Raw genomic sequence first — 14,817 nt, forward strand, 5'->3', positions numbered from 1 at the left:
CGTTGACTCGTTGGCCTGCGAAGCCATTAGGTGGACCTTGCTCTTTAATAGCAAGGTTACGGGCTTGGAGCGCCATTATTAACAAATTGGATGAATGAAACAGCTCTCGGCAGGCAATTAAGCACAAAGCATTGTTAAAGAATTAGCGTTTCATGCTTTTATGATCCTGAAATGAACCATTTCAAATCTCGAAGATGTTTGTACCAAGCGATACCGCAAATAAGATATTAAAATACTTAACCCTACCTTCCTGCTTGTCTGCAGCCCTATATTGAGGTACCAGGGACAACAACACGCTGGGTCAAATAAATTCTGTCATAGTTTTTATTATCAAGTTGACCCAAAAGGCAGAGAAAATTTAATCTATTCAAGAATCTCAAATGCATCGTATAATTGTTATGTGATCATAATGTTATACAACATCAGACCCTTAGATATACTTAAACGGGTATTTTTGAGAATTCTTGAGGGGCCACCAATGGTAAGCCTGCTTACCAAATATCATGCAGTTAAGTAAAAATAACTTTAGAGCATTCGTTTAAAAAAAAACTGAAAGGGAATAAAGATGAACTTCCTGACAAACTAATACAAGTAGCTGCTTTTTGGGTATTGTTTCTAGAGAATTTCTCGTGAGTCTAGTCGTAATAGACATTCCGACCAAATTTTATGCTGCAAAGGGGCGGTGATATTTCTAAAAAGAACAAACAATAACACGTTTTCCAACACAGATAAAGACAACTAGACTGACTCTAGAGAGGAAAAAAAAGAATATGGAGTTGTTTTCAGTCTTTGCAGTTAACGATAAAGGAAACTAAAACTAAAGTGCCACCTTGCAACATTCCAGATGACTCCTGAAAAGAGCCTAGTGTCACTTACCACTTTAGTTACTGCTAAAGAAATGTCGGCACCTCTCAGAAATCAAGTGTCAGACATAATTGATGCTGCCTCGATTTGATTAACACGAATAATTCCCTCCAACAGAGCCATAATAATAGACAGCAGGAGAGTTAAATTATTGGGAACCACAACAGGCCAAGTTAAAGTGGAATAAATGTGCACCACAGTAAAAGCTACAAGTAGACATGACACATTAGTCTTGATAATCAGATCAGTCATGCTCTCTTAGGACTTCTGGGCAAAGTCTCGTATTAGTGATGAAAAACGACTGGCTTGTGGATATTTAGCAGCCACATGTCAATTTCCAGACGTCACTGTCTGCTCTTGACAATTGGCAGATATTAGAGGAGGCCTGTGCCATGTCACATCTTCGATATCTTCCCCGGGGCCGGTGATGATGAGTTCAATACAGCCAGAGAATCAGCGACCAAAACAGATGGCGTTTTCACTGCACTAAAAATAAATTAAATAAAATAGCACAAACTGGCTTAATCCAAGGATCGTTTTTTTTGTGGAAGGGGGCCTTCAAACCCGTGACACCAGGGTGTTAGGCTTTTTATTGAAGAAAAATTTAAGATAGTGTTTACACTGAAAATAACTGCAAAAAGAGCACCATAAAAATGAATGAAACTTGGCAAAAACCAGAATACAACAAAAATTATAAAGACAAACAAGTATTTTCTTAATCAATTTTGCATTGGAAGACAGCGTTGGAATAGTTATGCTAGCTACTATTTGCGAATGGATTGTGGCCGCCTGGACGAACGTATAAAACTTAGCGTTTTCGATGACTCATTTGGACAATTGTTCAATTCGGACACAGAAAATGAAGACTTTGATGGATTTGTGGGTGATGATGACGTGAGTACATTGTAAAATGGCTAGATAAAGTACAACCGAACTCAGTTTTGCTTTCGTTGCCTTTTTAAAAACGTGTTTTTAGAGTGTGTCCGTATGTTTAAGCTGGTGTATGTTTTGCCATGCCTGGCTGCGTCTATAAAAACGGTGCGTCCTTTGTGTGTGTAAAACACATAAATAGCACTCGTTACTGACACTGCGGCTAAAAATACGATGCGTCGTATAGTCGTGAAAATACGGTATTATTAATATAACAATGCTATTACTACTATACACTTATCCCATCAATGAAGAGACATAATTTTTCCCCACGTGTTGCCGTGTTTCAATTTCTAGACACTAGTGCGAGCGTCCCGTTATAAAACTCCTGTTCCTTGCTCTACGTTTGTATTTTCCAAACAAACACTCACAATCACTATTTATCAGGAAACTTATATATTTCAGGTACATATTGGCTTTATTGTCAAGAGAAACCCCTTGTTACCACTACAGAAGAGACCATTTAAGTCTAACTGTGTATAATTATCAATATAGCTAGTGCTAGCCATTTAGTCGTGTTAGAACATCCAAACATTTAATGAAAAACGCACATTTTCGAGGACAGCGAACAGCTGGTCATAAGACTAAGCCGCTGTCCACAGCTGCAAAGACATTGAGCATGAATAAGCCATTTAATGTCTCCTCAAAATAACACACTTGAACGTGTGAAGAGAGCGAGAAAGAAGCCCACTGCGAGAGAACTTTCATGTGCACACTTGAAACCCCAATGAATGCGTCTCAAATGGAGTCTTTTGGCATAAATCTGTTCTCCAGCTTGCAGATGTGTTTGGTGGGTTTCTAATAGCAAATTACACGTTTTCCGAAATTTTACCAAAGGGTCCACTTTCGGAGCTCTATAATCTTCGGACAAACTCTGAAAATTGCAAGCCTCCCTTCTGGTTTCCTTGTCCGCAATCCCTAACTTTCTTGTATTTTTAGTCATTGATTGAGGTTCTGTCGTCTTCTTTATTCCCCTCCCTGGCTTCCTCAGTTCCCCGAGGCCACAGACGTGATCATCACTGACAGTGCAGCATTTGCTCTTTTGCAGATACGGCTCGCCAAAAGCACACGGCAATTGATGGACAAGTAGAGATGATAAAACGCCGCCCGAAAGCACTGACAAGCTGCTCTTCCAACGCTAAGGAAATATTCCAGCAAATTTAACTTTTAAAGGAGTTTATCAATCACTTGAAATGTGCCGTATCATTTATCGATGGGAGCGAGGGAAATAATTCCGGCGTGAATTGCGTCTTGTTGAAGGACACTGCAAGGTGGCCTCGAGTATTTGTGATGCGGCAAAATGTTGAATTACTCTTTCTGACTAATGCGAGAGTGCATCCACTCGAAAATCAATGTGAATCGTAAACTTGAATAGTTTAGAACATCATTTGAATACATTAAAATATTTACTTCAACAGTATAATCGGAAATGCTATTGTGCCATTTGAATCATTGCATTAAAAGGATGAACATGAATGGTGTAATAGAGAATTCTCTTTATTCATTTGACGATTCAATCACGTATTTTATACATCAAGGTCATATAGTTTTTCAACGCAATGATTCAAATAAACCAATAAAATCCTTACTAAATAAATAAAAGTAAATGCAATAGTCTAATTTAGCAACTCCAGTGGCATAAATCGCAGCCCATAACAACAACATTGTCAGCAAAGACCTACCGTATGCATGCATGTACATCTATGTGTGTATATATATATATATATATATATATATATATATATATATATATATATATATATATATATATATATATATATATATATATATATATATATATATATTCAGCAACACGCTTATTTATTTATATATGTATTCATGTATTTATTTTTTAACTTACTTATTACCTATCTATTTATGTCTAAAATGTCTTTTCTGTGTCTGTATTCTCACCCTCTTGCTACTGTGACAACGAAATTTCCCGAATACGGGATGAATAAAGTTATCCAATGAATAAAGTTATCCAAATCCTCCGAACAACTAATAAACAAAGACACGCTACTTAATGTTAGCAACTGACCACACTACTCGTTTTTAAACAGCATCTCTCCGAATCAACACCTGAGTTCAGTTGGAATGATAATTTGCAAACAATTTTCCTCCGTTTTTTCTATTCTCTGTCCTATAAATACCCATAAAGTTCTTGGAAACAACGGTGTAAGGGCGCAGACTGCTACGTTCACCCTCGCCATATTGTCTAAGTCCTTGGGAGAGGCGCACAGAGACAGATGCAGTTTATAACTGTCAACCTGGATATGATATACGAGGCCAGACCTCCAGCCACCAGATGGTGGGAGATATTAAATCGGGAGGCTCGTTCGGCCACAGTGGAACTGGCAAAATATATACAGGCGGATGGAATTGGCAAAATATTTATAGGCGGAGGAATGCACCCCCGAAGAAGCCAAATAGTCATTGTGTATTTCTAAATTGCAAGTTTACCATTATAAAATAATTATCATTTAAAGGTTAGGTGAATCAAAATGATGATTATGTTCATGCCCATATTGAAAAAGCACATTTCATTTAATCGGAGTGTTCAAAAGATTTCTAAAGAAGAAAAAGAACCTATTATAAGAAAATGAAATACAAAAAATATTGAGTGACAATAAATAAATATTTCAATTTTTTTTAAATCTAGAAAATATTTAATGAAAAGTATATATAACATATTATTATGGTTAATTATGCTACAAAAAAGGTTGATTTGACAGAAAAACTAAAACCGACTCAAATTACCCCCAAAAAAGATTGGTAATTTCAATTTAAAAAACATTGCAGTTACCCATGATGCATTCTGCCATGTTTCGGAATACATTTTGTTTCCAATTAAATGAGGAAATTCAAAAGATAACATTATATTAAGGTGTATCATAACAACGTGAAGCGCTAATACTAGCAGTCTCGAAATGTTGTCACGGTTTATCGGTAAAGTGTAAACCATCTGAGCTACAATATGTTACGATAATAAACAGCAGAAGCATTGTTATAAACCACACCTGGCCGCCACAATATTAAACCCGCCAAAGTGACATTATATAAAGAGATGGCGAGCAGAATTGAAGATTTGGGGAGCATATCAGTTCTACAACACACTTATTTGAGTCATTGTAGACAATTTGAATAAAGGCGAGCAAAGGAAGGGATTAAGTTGTCGGAGGAGCTCGGCTACGTGTTAAATCATTCCAATACAGCTCGCGTACGCATTCAGGGCGCAATGAGATTTCCTTGCTATTTATCCCGCTCGCTCTGTTTGTCCACACTTGCCCATGCCGACAAGATATTTATTACCGAGTATTGTATCGGAGTCATTTCCCCGCTCTGAGCAGGGGAGCAGCTCGAGCCGGACGAGCAAATAAAGGTCTTCTGTGAGGTTGCGCTGTAATTTGTTTACTGCTACCAAAGGCAGTGCCACTAAATGCAGTCAAGCTGCGGCATGGTCCAGAAACCAATGAGGTTTTCACACAAATGTCTCCTTTTGCAGCATAAATTGAATTCATACGTCAAGACTATTCATATTCCGGGAGCCGGGTCGCTTGGCGGTTTTCTTTTCGGCATCTTTCCGACAAGTTATTTTTCCTCGAAGTATGGGATAAATTGCTTATTTCTTGCTTGACCTTTTTCCACATGTACAAACTTTGAGAGTTCAAAGGGAGTTGACGGGCTAACTTCTTCAAAAAAGAACATTTCTAATTTACGCCCTGACAGGGGAGGAATTTGGTAATGATGGTGTGCTTTTGATCTGTTACCATTAGATAACGTTTCTCCTGTCTGGAGACACGTCTGCAGTCTCCCTGAGGACGAGACTCAGCTTTCCAAAGCACCTTCATTTCTAATACTCAACATATCGTATCATTGGCTAGACCAGACATGGGCAAATTACGGCCCGCGGGCCATATACGGCCCGTTAGGCCTTTTAATCCGGCCCGCCGATGTTGTCGAAATTATTATATATTTTTCTATTTTATTATTATTTTTTAAATTATTTTATTTTTATTTTGTTATTATTATTATTATTTTTAATTTTATTTTATTATTATTATTTTTTATTTTATTATTATTTTATTTATTTATACATTTATTTTTTATGCGGTCAAAATACAGGAAATCATTGGATGACCTGCATGAGCAATTCTGCCGTCGGTTTTGTGATTTTGGAAAAATTGACAGCTGGTGTCATGTCCTTTCTCACAAGACCCGGAAACGGTTCCACAGGAGTTGCAGTTGGAACTGATTGATCTCCAATGTGATAAGTTCAACTCCCTGAAAGTTTCTGAGTTTTAGGCTTCATTAAGTGCAGCCAAATTTCCAAACATCAACAGAAGATGGCACAGAGGATTCTGGTGTTATTTGGCTCTACATATGTGTGAACAGACCTTTAGTCTGATGAAAACCAAGAAAGCACCCCATAAATCCCAAATGAGTGATGAGTATGTTCATACTTTAGTCCTTTTTTTCGGTTTATGTTTCATATGTACTGTTAACGGATGCAGTTTTTTATATGTATCGTATCTTGTGCCGCCTGTCAAATTTTTAAAGTCAATGTGGCCCCCGGGCCGAAAAGTTTGCCCAACCCTGGGCTAGACGAAGCAATTAGGGCATTTTTTTTGCATGGACAAAACACTAAATTTGCAAAAAAAATGGCTTCTTCTAATTGGTCTGCAACATTTAGCACATCTTATTCCGAGTGACGTGTCACATCCCGAGTGTTTTTCGCAGTTCTACCACTCGTGTCGCTTCTGATGTCTTCTCTGCCGGCGGGATTGTTTTTTTTCGCACGTCGGCCAGACAAGCGCCATTTAGCAGGACATTTACTGAGGCGCTTCAATTCAAGTCGGGGTGCTCGGGGGTCAGAGCTTAGGCATCGTTACCCATGTAACGAGTCATTGTTCCCTCCGGTCATTTGCGAGTATCTAGTATACTCGGCGTAGCGATAAAAAGAATTTAGCAGGGATGAAAGAAGCGGGGTATGACGCTGATAATTATTTTGTTATAGGCGAAAACAATGAGGACTTTGGGCCTCATTTGAAAATTTGGATGACCTCTCAAAAAGAGAAAGGGCCGTGAGAAAAGCAGCACAACAAAAGCGCGGGAGTCTTAGCAGCGTGACAGAATGAATTACAGAATGACTGGATACTCGTGACATGCCAAAGTGCTAAAGTCCAACTTGGCAGAAGGTCGGGAAAACCTGCTCTAGCATCTCTATGATGCCATTGTTTTCGACTGTCTTTTCGTAGTAACTTCAGAGCTCCAGATTATTCATGGCCATTCGTTTTTAGTTACCTTGTAACATTTTAACTTTACAATTCACTCATAACTCATTCCTCCATTTTCTGAATTGGATCCCAGCCAATCCCAGGGCACATTGGGTCGAATAATCATTCACGCTTGTACCAAAGGACAATTTCGATTGTTCAATCAGCCTAGCACAAATGGTTTGGGTAAGAAAACCAGAGAAATGCGTAGAAAGGTCTGAACCCCTCAGGGACTGAACCCTTGGTCTCAGAACTGTGAAGCGGATGTGGTAACCACTCAACCATCGTGCCACCTTACTTAAAACAGGTCAGATTAACTGTTACTTTTTTATCAAATGCATTTCTTCCCAAGTACAATTTAAGTTTTGAATTCACACAGTAGCACTTTCAGTGAAGTAAACACTCCTCACGTTGCAGTTTTTCAGTTAATGTAACAACCCCCGCCCCCCCAGCGAATGTTCACCAATGTCTCCCCTCCCCCACCATCATTCATTTTCATCAGAGCTGCTGTACAACTTCTCAAAGCTCCGGGCTAGCATGCGGTCCATTAAGGTTGGCCGGCCATTAATCTCAGTCTGCTTGTGGGCTGCCCTGTGTTTTTTTTGCACCGAGTTCCGGCGCCATGAACTTGATGCATTGCCATGGCCAAAAACAATAGCCTAAATATAGTCGGGTGGGGCGACTACATTGCCCTTTGAAAAGATTTGTTGTCCTGAAAGTAGTATACTTAAGAGTACTTAACCAACGAAAAAAATATAGAACTAAATACAATTGGGAAATTGCTATGCATTCTAAAAGGTGTTTATTATTTAAGCTTTGCCCTATTTTACCTGACGCAAGATAATCAGGAAAAACCTAAGAAATCTAGGGCAGTCTTGTATAGTCAGTGCCAACACCAAACAACATCAGCCATTGTACAACACGAGTGTGTTTTCACACAAGAACATCTGTCTCTCTTATGTCAGAAATGAAACCTTCACCTTCATCGGGCGCCCGTTTGCTTTGGCCGCCTGCCCGTTTCTCTCAAGGCAGGTAAGTGCAGGCAGCCGGGATAGGCTTGCCTGAGCTTGTAGGCCGAGAGCACCTTTTTCACGCAAGATAGATGAGCTCACATTGTTTTGCTTTTGTCGGATCAAAACAGTTGACTGTTGTTCACCACTATGAGGGTTTTTTTTTTCTTTCAAACCGTTGATGGAGGACCGCGAGGAATGTTAAGATGTCTCCTGAAACCTATTGAGACACAATCTCTACAACAGAGAGTTGTTCCTCATCTTTAAAGATGAGTTAACTTTTGAAAAGGGCAGGAGAGGGAAAAGCTACAACGCAAATAAAACTGAAGAATGTCCATAGACATGAAAAAACAAACATTTAAGAACCCGATGCCAACAATACGTACAAGAATGTTTAACGCACAGCTGGGGTAAGCAAATGTTTAAACATTGTCTTTTCCTAAAGAAATACTTTCAGTGACATTAAAAAATATTATATAAGAACAAAACCAATAGAAAAATGCAAAATGTTCCTGTTAGGACAAAAAACATTACTGTATTTTCACGACTATAAGGCGCACATAAGTCTTAAATTTTCTCCAAAATAGACAGGGCGCCTTATAATCCAGTGCGCTTTATATATGGACCAATACTAAAATTGTTATTACGATAAAATAAAATGAAGCAGTCGATAGTGTACACCATCCTCTACAGCTCTCACAACTACGGCAAGCAGCCCCCGGCTCTACTATCTTCCCGTAGAAAAAGTACTGCGCAGTGACTGCTGGGATATATAGTTCTTTTGTCAATACACCCAAAGGATTATGGCCTGGCGATCGGCATCAACACAGCTTTACGAAGCATGGACACTAGCAACTAGCTAGCTACTATTTGTGAATGGATTGTGGCCAGGCGATCGGCATCAACACAGCTTTACGAAGCAACTTTGATGGATTTGTGGGTGATGATGACGTGAGTACATTGTAAAATGGCTAAATAGAGTTCAACCAAACTCAGTTTTATTTCCGTTGCCTTTTTAAAAACGTGTTTTTAGCGTGTAGGTGTAGCGTATATGTTTAAGATGGTGTATGTTTTGCCATGCCTGGCTGCGTCTATAAAACAGTGCGTCCTTTGTGTGTGTAAAATACAGAAATAGCACTCGTTATTGACACTGCGGCTAAAAATACGATGCGCCCTATAGTCGTGAAAATACGGTACTCTATGTCATTGTAGATGTTAAATCGAATAAAAGGGACAGTTAATGGTTAATTTGAGCAAGCCTAATTATGCCATAAAAAGTATGAATACAACCAATAATCAGTTTGCTGGCCTAAATGATGGACCCATCTCTAATGAAACAATATAGTATTCAATGTTTCAATTTTGTTTCTATAAAACCTGCAATAAAACAGGATGAATATACTGTTTTTTTCTGTTGGTTTGTTTATTTTTTAATATTCTGGACATGCAGACATTTCTAAGCCTCTAACTTCGTGGGGACAGTTGGAGAAGTGTCCCCACCGCCCAGAGGACAGTTTTGGACTGACTTTGGTGCGAAAGGATCCCATCAAGCACCTCTGGGATGAACTGCAACAAATACAATGAGCTACGTCCTCTCTCAGGGCCCAACATGAATGACAATAATCCCACCGACACACTCCAGAATCGTATTTTTTTTCCCCCGGGAGAGCAGAAACTGTTTTCCCTCATAACTCCAACAATAACTAGGGGGACAGTGGACTTGTACTTGGGCCTAATACTATGTGACTCGTGTGCACCTCGTGCCACATAATTCCTCACTATGCACAAGATGAGGACAAGTAAGCGAGAGTTGGGAGGGTGGGTAAGAAAGTAAAGCAAAAGTCCCTTTGGGAAGATTACGCAAGTCCCGACCAATGATATCAAATAAGTGCGGAGGGGAAGGGGAAGAAGTGGGATCTTCTGTAAGTCCGATGTGTCGGCAACGGATGACCCTCATCCTCCCACTGGCTCTCGCTCGCAGGCTTTTTTTTTACTCTAATGGAATCAAAGCCCCGTAGTGACTTGCATCCACATGACAAAATTACAATCAATTAGGGAGGAAATGCATGCTCACGAGCTACTGATATAGAACGCGGAGCGGGGGACGGGGGTGCGGAACCTCTGTCCACATACATCACGTACATTAACGCCACCGAGGAGGAGTGGGCAGGAGGACAGTGGGGTTTTAAGGCCAATGTGTGAGGGGGAAAAAAAAATCCAAAAGCTGTTTGTGTGATTATTCTGGATGTCGCTCACTGACTAATTTACATGTGCGGACATTTTGGGGATGACACGGGGTGTTGGAGTCCCTTTTCAGCAGATCCGTCGACCTTCCCTTCAACGTTTTATACAGTAATCCCTCGAAATTTGCGGTTAATGTAGACCAGACATGGCTGCGATAATCGAAAAATCGCAAAGGAGTGAATTCGTGATAATCGAGGAAGACTGTATGTATGTATATATAGACATGCAAAATGTTTTATTTTTATGCAACTTATTTTGTGTATAACTTATTTCATCTGTTTGAAATGTGCAAATATATTCACAGAATAAAGGAGAAAAGTTATGAAGGCACTTTGATTAAAATTTTAAGTTATACGATGTTGTTACTGTTATATATATACATACAAAATGTTTTTTTTAATGCAACTTATTTTGTGTATAACTAATTTCATCTGTTTGAAATTTGCAAATATTTTCACAGAATGAAGGAGAAAAGTTATGAACTCATTTGACAATTAATGAATCAATTTTCCCGCTCATCTGTAGCTGAAACTTTTAAAGTCAATGTTAATTTCACTAAAATTCCTCCATATCAACACTGGCCACCGTGAGGGATCATCACAGCGTCCATGTGCAAATAAATGCATAATTGATGCCGACCATTCCGGGACGAGTGCCAAAATGGAGGAGAGGAGATCCTTGACATACCTTCAAACACTGTCAGCTTAGCGCTTGTGTTGATCTCTCCGGCGCTATTGGTCGCCGTGCACTCGTAAATGGCCTCGTCGCGGTGCGTGCGCAGTGGCTGGATGCGGAGCACGGACCCCGAGCCGTCGTCAAACTCGATCACCTGGGAAAAAGCAGGGGGTAAAGGGGGCTCGGTTCAGTTTTATTTTCTTGTCATTTGACTATATTGCTGTAATGCAGCAGAGGAGCAGCCCTAAGGGCAGCAAGCACACAGACGTAGCGACAAAGTGGAGACTGTCAAATATAAAAGCACCCAAAGCTAAGGCATTGGAGCAAAGTACGATAATGGAGCACGAGGGTCAACTGCATTGATGTTTCGGAAGTGAAGAGACGAATGTTACCCCAATGCCAAATTTAAAGTACAGTTACATGGAAAGTTACAAGCGTCTGCATTAGAAATTACTTCGCTTAGCCTTGATTTTTATGGAGACGCTATTAAAAATTTGGGAAACGAGACAAAAGAACCCTCGTCGTTTTTAGTCGGAGATGGTCGGGAAAGCATTATGACGTATCAGTTTAGTACATACATGTTGAAAGAAGCGGCGGCGAGTAAGGCATCAAGAGCGAGGCATGGGTGGAAAGGACATGGCCGAGTAATGCGGGGGCGGGAATACACAAAGATGAAGTGGACTACTCTATAAACTGAGACGGAAAAAGATGAAAGCCAAAGGGTGTGAGGCTTGTCTGGTCTTGCGAGGAGTAAAGAGGCCACATTCCTTTGTTTGAGGATCAATAGTAATGGGGAGGAAGGACGTTTGTGCAAGTCAGGAGATGCAAATGCCTACCTCAAAGCGTTGAGAGCTGACTTTTTTGCCCTTCTTCATCCAGGTGATTCGAGGTTTGGGCTCTCCGATGGCCTGACACACAAAGGACACGACGCCACCGGAGATTCCTATCTGGTCCTCGGGGGATTTGATGAAACTTGGCAGGCCTGGAAGGGGGTGACAGGGAATTAGACAATTTAATTATTGATAATGATGGTCAATGTTCACTCTAATTTTTTGTTGGTCTGGGCAGAAAGACAACCTCCCTGAGCATACTGAGTACCGCCGGTGTGAGCAACATCATCATTGCTCGCTATGAGCACACACCAGTATCACACCTGCCATAAGCAGGTGCATGTCTACTACACATAAATTATTTAGTAATCATAAAATGTAATGATTAATATCTATGAGTGGGGCGGCGCGGCGAATGACTGGTTCGCGCGTTGGCCTCACAGCTAAAAAAAAATTTAAAAAATTGGGATTTTATTTTGTGCGCTCCATATGATTTGCTGTGCGCAGAGAAGACGAGACTAGTGCGCAATTGCGCACGCGCGCAGCTTAGAGGGAACATTGATGATGGTTCGAGAATTGAAATACAGATACTGACATACATAGAAACTTGACCTGGGAATAGATGGCATAAGAACCAATGAAAAACTACATAGCCATTTGGATAAAGACAATTCTGGTAAAAAATAAAAAAAATAAGTACATAATATTTAAAAAATTAAGTACAGAATATTTTAAAAATGGGTATTTAGAAAATTGAAAGTTTGCAAATGAAAATTATTTTAAAACAATTAAAATACATATAAAAATAAAGAGGATATCCTTTTAAAAAAAATGGTTCCTCTAAATTGTTTTCAAAGAAACCTTGTTTTCTAGGACCAACGCCCCAAACACAAGTGTTGATAATCTTTTGACATTTCATAAATGACCCAAGAGAGATGTGGATTAACCAGTGACACTTGTTGCCATGCACCGTGTTTGTTCCCAAGGCATCAGGGCAAGCTATCAAAATTTAGCATGCTTGCTTTAAGAGGATTAAAGAGAAAAAGAAAGGCTCAACTCCGTCTCTACTTTTCGCCCAACTCCCATGATTTCTTAGACGTCGCGGTGCCAAATGTTTGTCGCAGCAGCAGGAAGGTCGTGCCTTCTTAATTTGAGGGCTCTTTTAATGCCGTCTGATCCACAAAGTGAAAAGTCTCCACATTAAATTTAAACGGAAGTGTTATGACTCACAAAACAGACTCTTGAAGTCAGAACCGTAATAATCGGGTGTTTAGGATTCTAGGCCAGAACCCCTTCACCAGCCCAACCCCTCCCTCAAAACTCCTTAGCACGCACCAAAGCATGCTCCGGCATAAGAGCTGATCAGGTTGCGATCATTACTGCGGGTTGGCGCCTGCAGGGGAAAGAAAAGGATTTGCACTCTAAATATTTTCAGTGCAACAAGAAGGACCAAAATAACAGTCAAATGTCAGCCGGGTTGACGAACAATAGGGTGTGTGTGTTGGATTATTGTACGTGGAATAACAACAGACACACTAGAGCGTCTTACGTTATTTAAATGAAAAGTGCAGCTGGGAACGGCCATGTTTAATTCAAAGACAATCTGGCTAACCTCACATTTATATTATACACAGTCCCCCAAGTATACAAAAAAAAATACAACAACCCTGAAGCAATTTGTGCAAAGTGACATTTGAGGTCGATTATCCTGTTTGAGCCTTTAAGCAAAAAACTTGCTTTATATCTCCAAGCCAATATATTTTTTATTTATTTCTTTTTGCGAGCTTGCAAGATTTCTATCTACTAACTGGACTTGTCCAGTGACATCCAATGCGAGACACTCGTTTGCAGGTTAACTGTTGTACTGATTGAGTTTAAACACTTTATTTCAATCTTTTTCCTCATAAACCTTTGTTGTGCAGTGATATGATCATTCACATAACTAGGCATCAATGTAACAAAGAATTTAACACACAGTTTTGCTCAGTACTGCAGTGGCTCATAAACGTGAATTTTACAGACGAAATGGGCGTGATAAACATATTCAAATCAAAAAAACTCCTAACAAATTCTCATGCCAGCTTGGCAGTTGCCACATATGTGGTTGTTAGATTTGTAGTCAGGTTTAATTTACGCTTAACTTGGCTAAAATAACACACACGGGAGTTGATGTATCATTTTGTTGGCGGAAAAGGCAACGTAGAACATATAATAGAACACGTAGACTACATGGGGGTGTAACTACAAAGGCTTGGGAAAATATATGGGATGGTTTCTAAGTATTGGATTGGATTGGAAAACTTTATTCATCCCGTATTCGGGAAATTTCATTGTGACGGTAGCAGAGGGTGATTAGACAGAACAACAAAGCAAAAGCACAAAGTACAAAGCAAATCAAAGTAAATGGGATCATTAAGAATCACCAAATCAAATCATTAAGACAGAAAAGCAGCAAAAACACAAAACGAGCAAGAGTGGACGGAGCTACCGCCGCCAGCTGCCACTTGAACGGCGCCATCTTGGTTGCGGTAGCAAAAACGGATACAGACTCAAAAAGACGTTGTAAAGTACTAAACTATGATAAGGAAAATATGAGTTGGGTAATTTGGTAAAAACAACTACTCCAACAACAGCGCAGGTAGCATCTACTCCAAAATGCTTTTTTACCATTCATATCTGTTCTCAAAGGGGAAAAATGTGTGGCTTTTATGTAGTCCAACGGTCTACCAATGTGATCCAAAAAAATAAATGAAAAAAATGTGGGCAATTTCGGCATTAGCTTACTTGCCAACAGTGATTATTGAACAAAGTGGTGGAAACCATCGTAGGAATTTCCCCAGTGGGGGAACACTGGCATCTCCTTTGTAGACATGATTCCAACCCTTGTGTGTGAGAGTGTATATGTGCGTGCGAGAGGGTGCATGGCAGTTTTGGTGTTCTCTTTCCCGCTTCCTATGTGACTGTAGAGATGTAACACAAGCTGAAAAG

At 39.8% G+C, this 14,817-nt stretch overlaps 1 protein-coding gene across 1 annotated transcript in view; it reads right to left on the reverse strand.

Annotated features, from left to right (window-relative positions):
• Positions 1 to 14,817, reverse strand: part of ptprfb (protein tyrosine phosphatase receptor type Fb) — a 160,595-nt gene that overhangs the window by 87,093 nt on the left and 58,685 nt on the right. Inside the window, exons 5-6 of the mRNA XM_077616357.1 lie at positions 11,836 to 11,981; positions 11,012 to 11,153 (exon numbers count right to left, since the gene is read on the reverse strand). Coding sequence (XP_077472483.1) covers positions 11,012 to 11,153; positions 11,836 to 11,981 — 288 coding nt within the window. The remainder of the gene's footprint in view (positions 1 to 11,011; positions 11,154 to 11,835; positions 11,982 to 14,817) is intronic.

The sequence above is a fragment of the Stigmatopora argus genome, chromosome 12, assembly GCF_051989625.1.
Source record: "Stigmatopora argus isolate UIUO_Sarg chromosome 12, RoL_Sarg_1.0, whole genome shotgun sequence".
Lineage (NCBI taxonomy): Eukaryota > Metazoa > Chordata > Actinopteri > Syngnathiformes > Syngnathidae > Stigmatopora > Stigmatopora argus.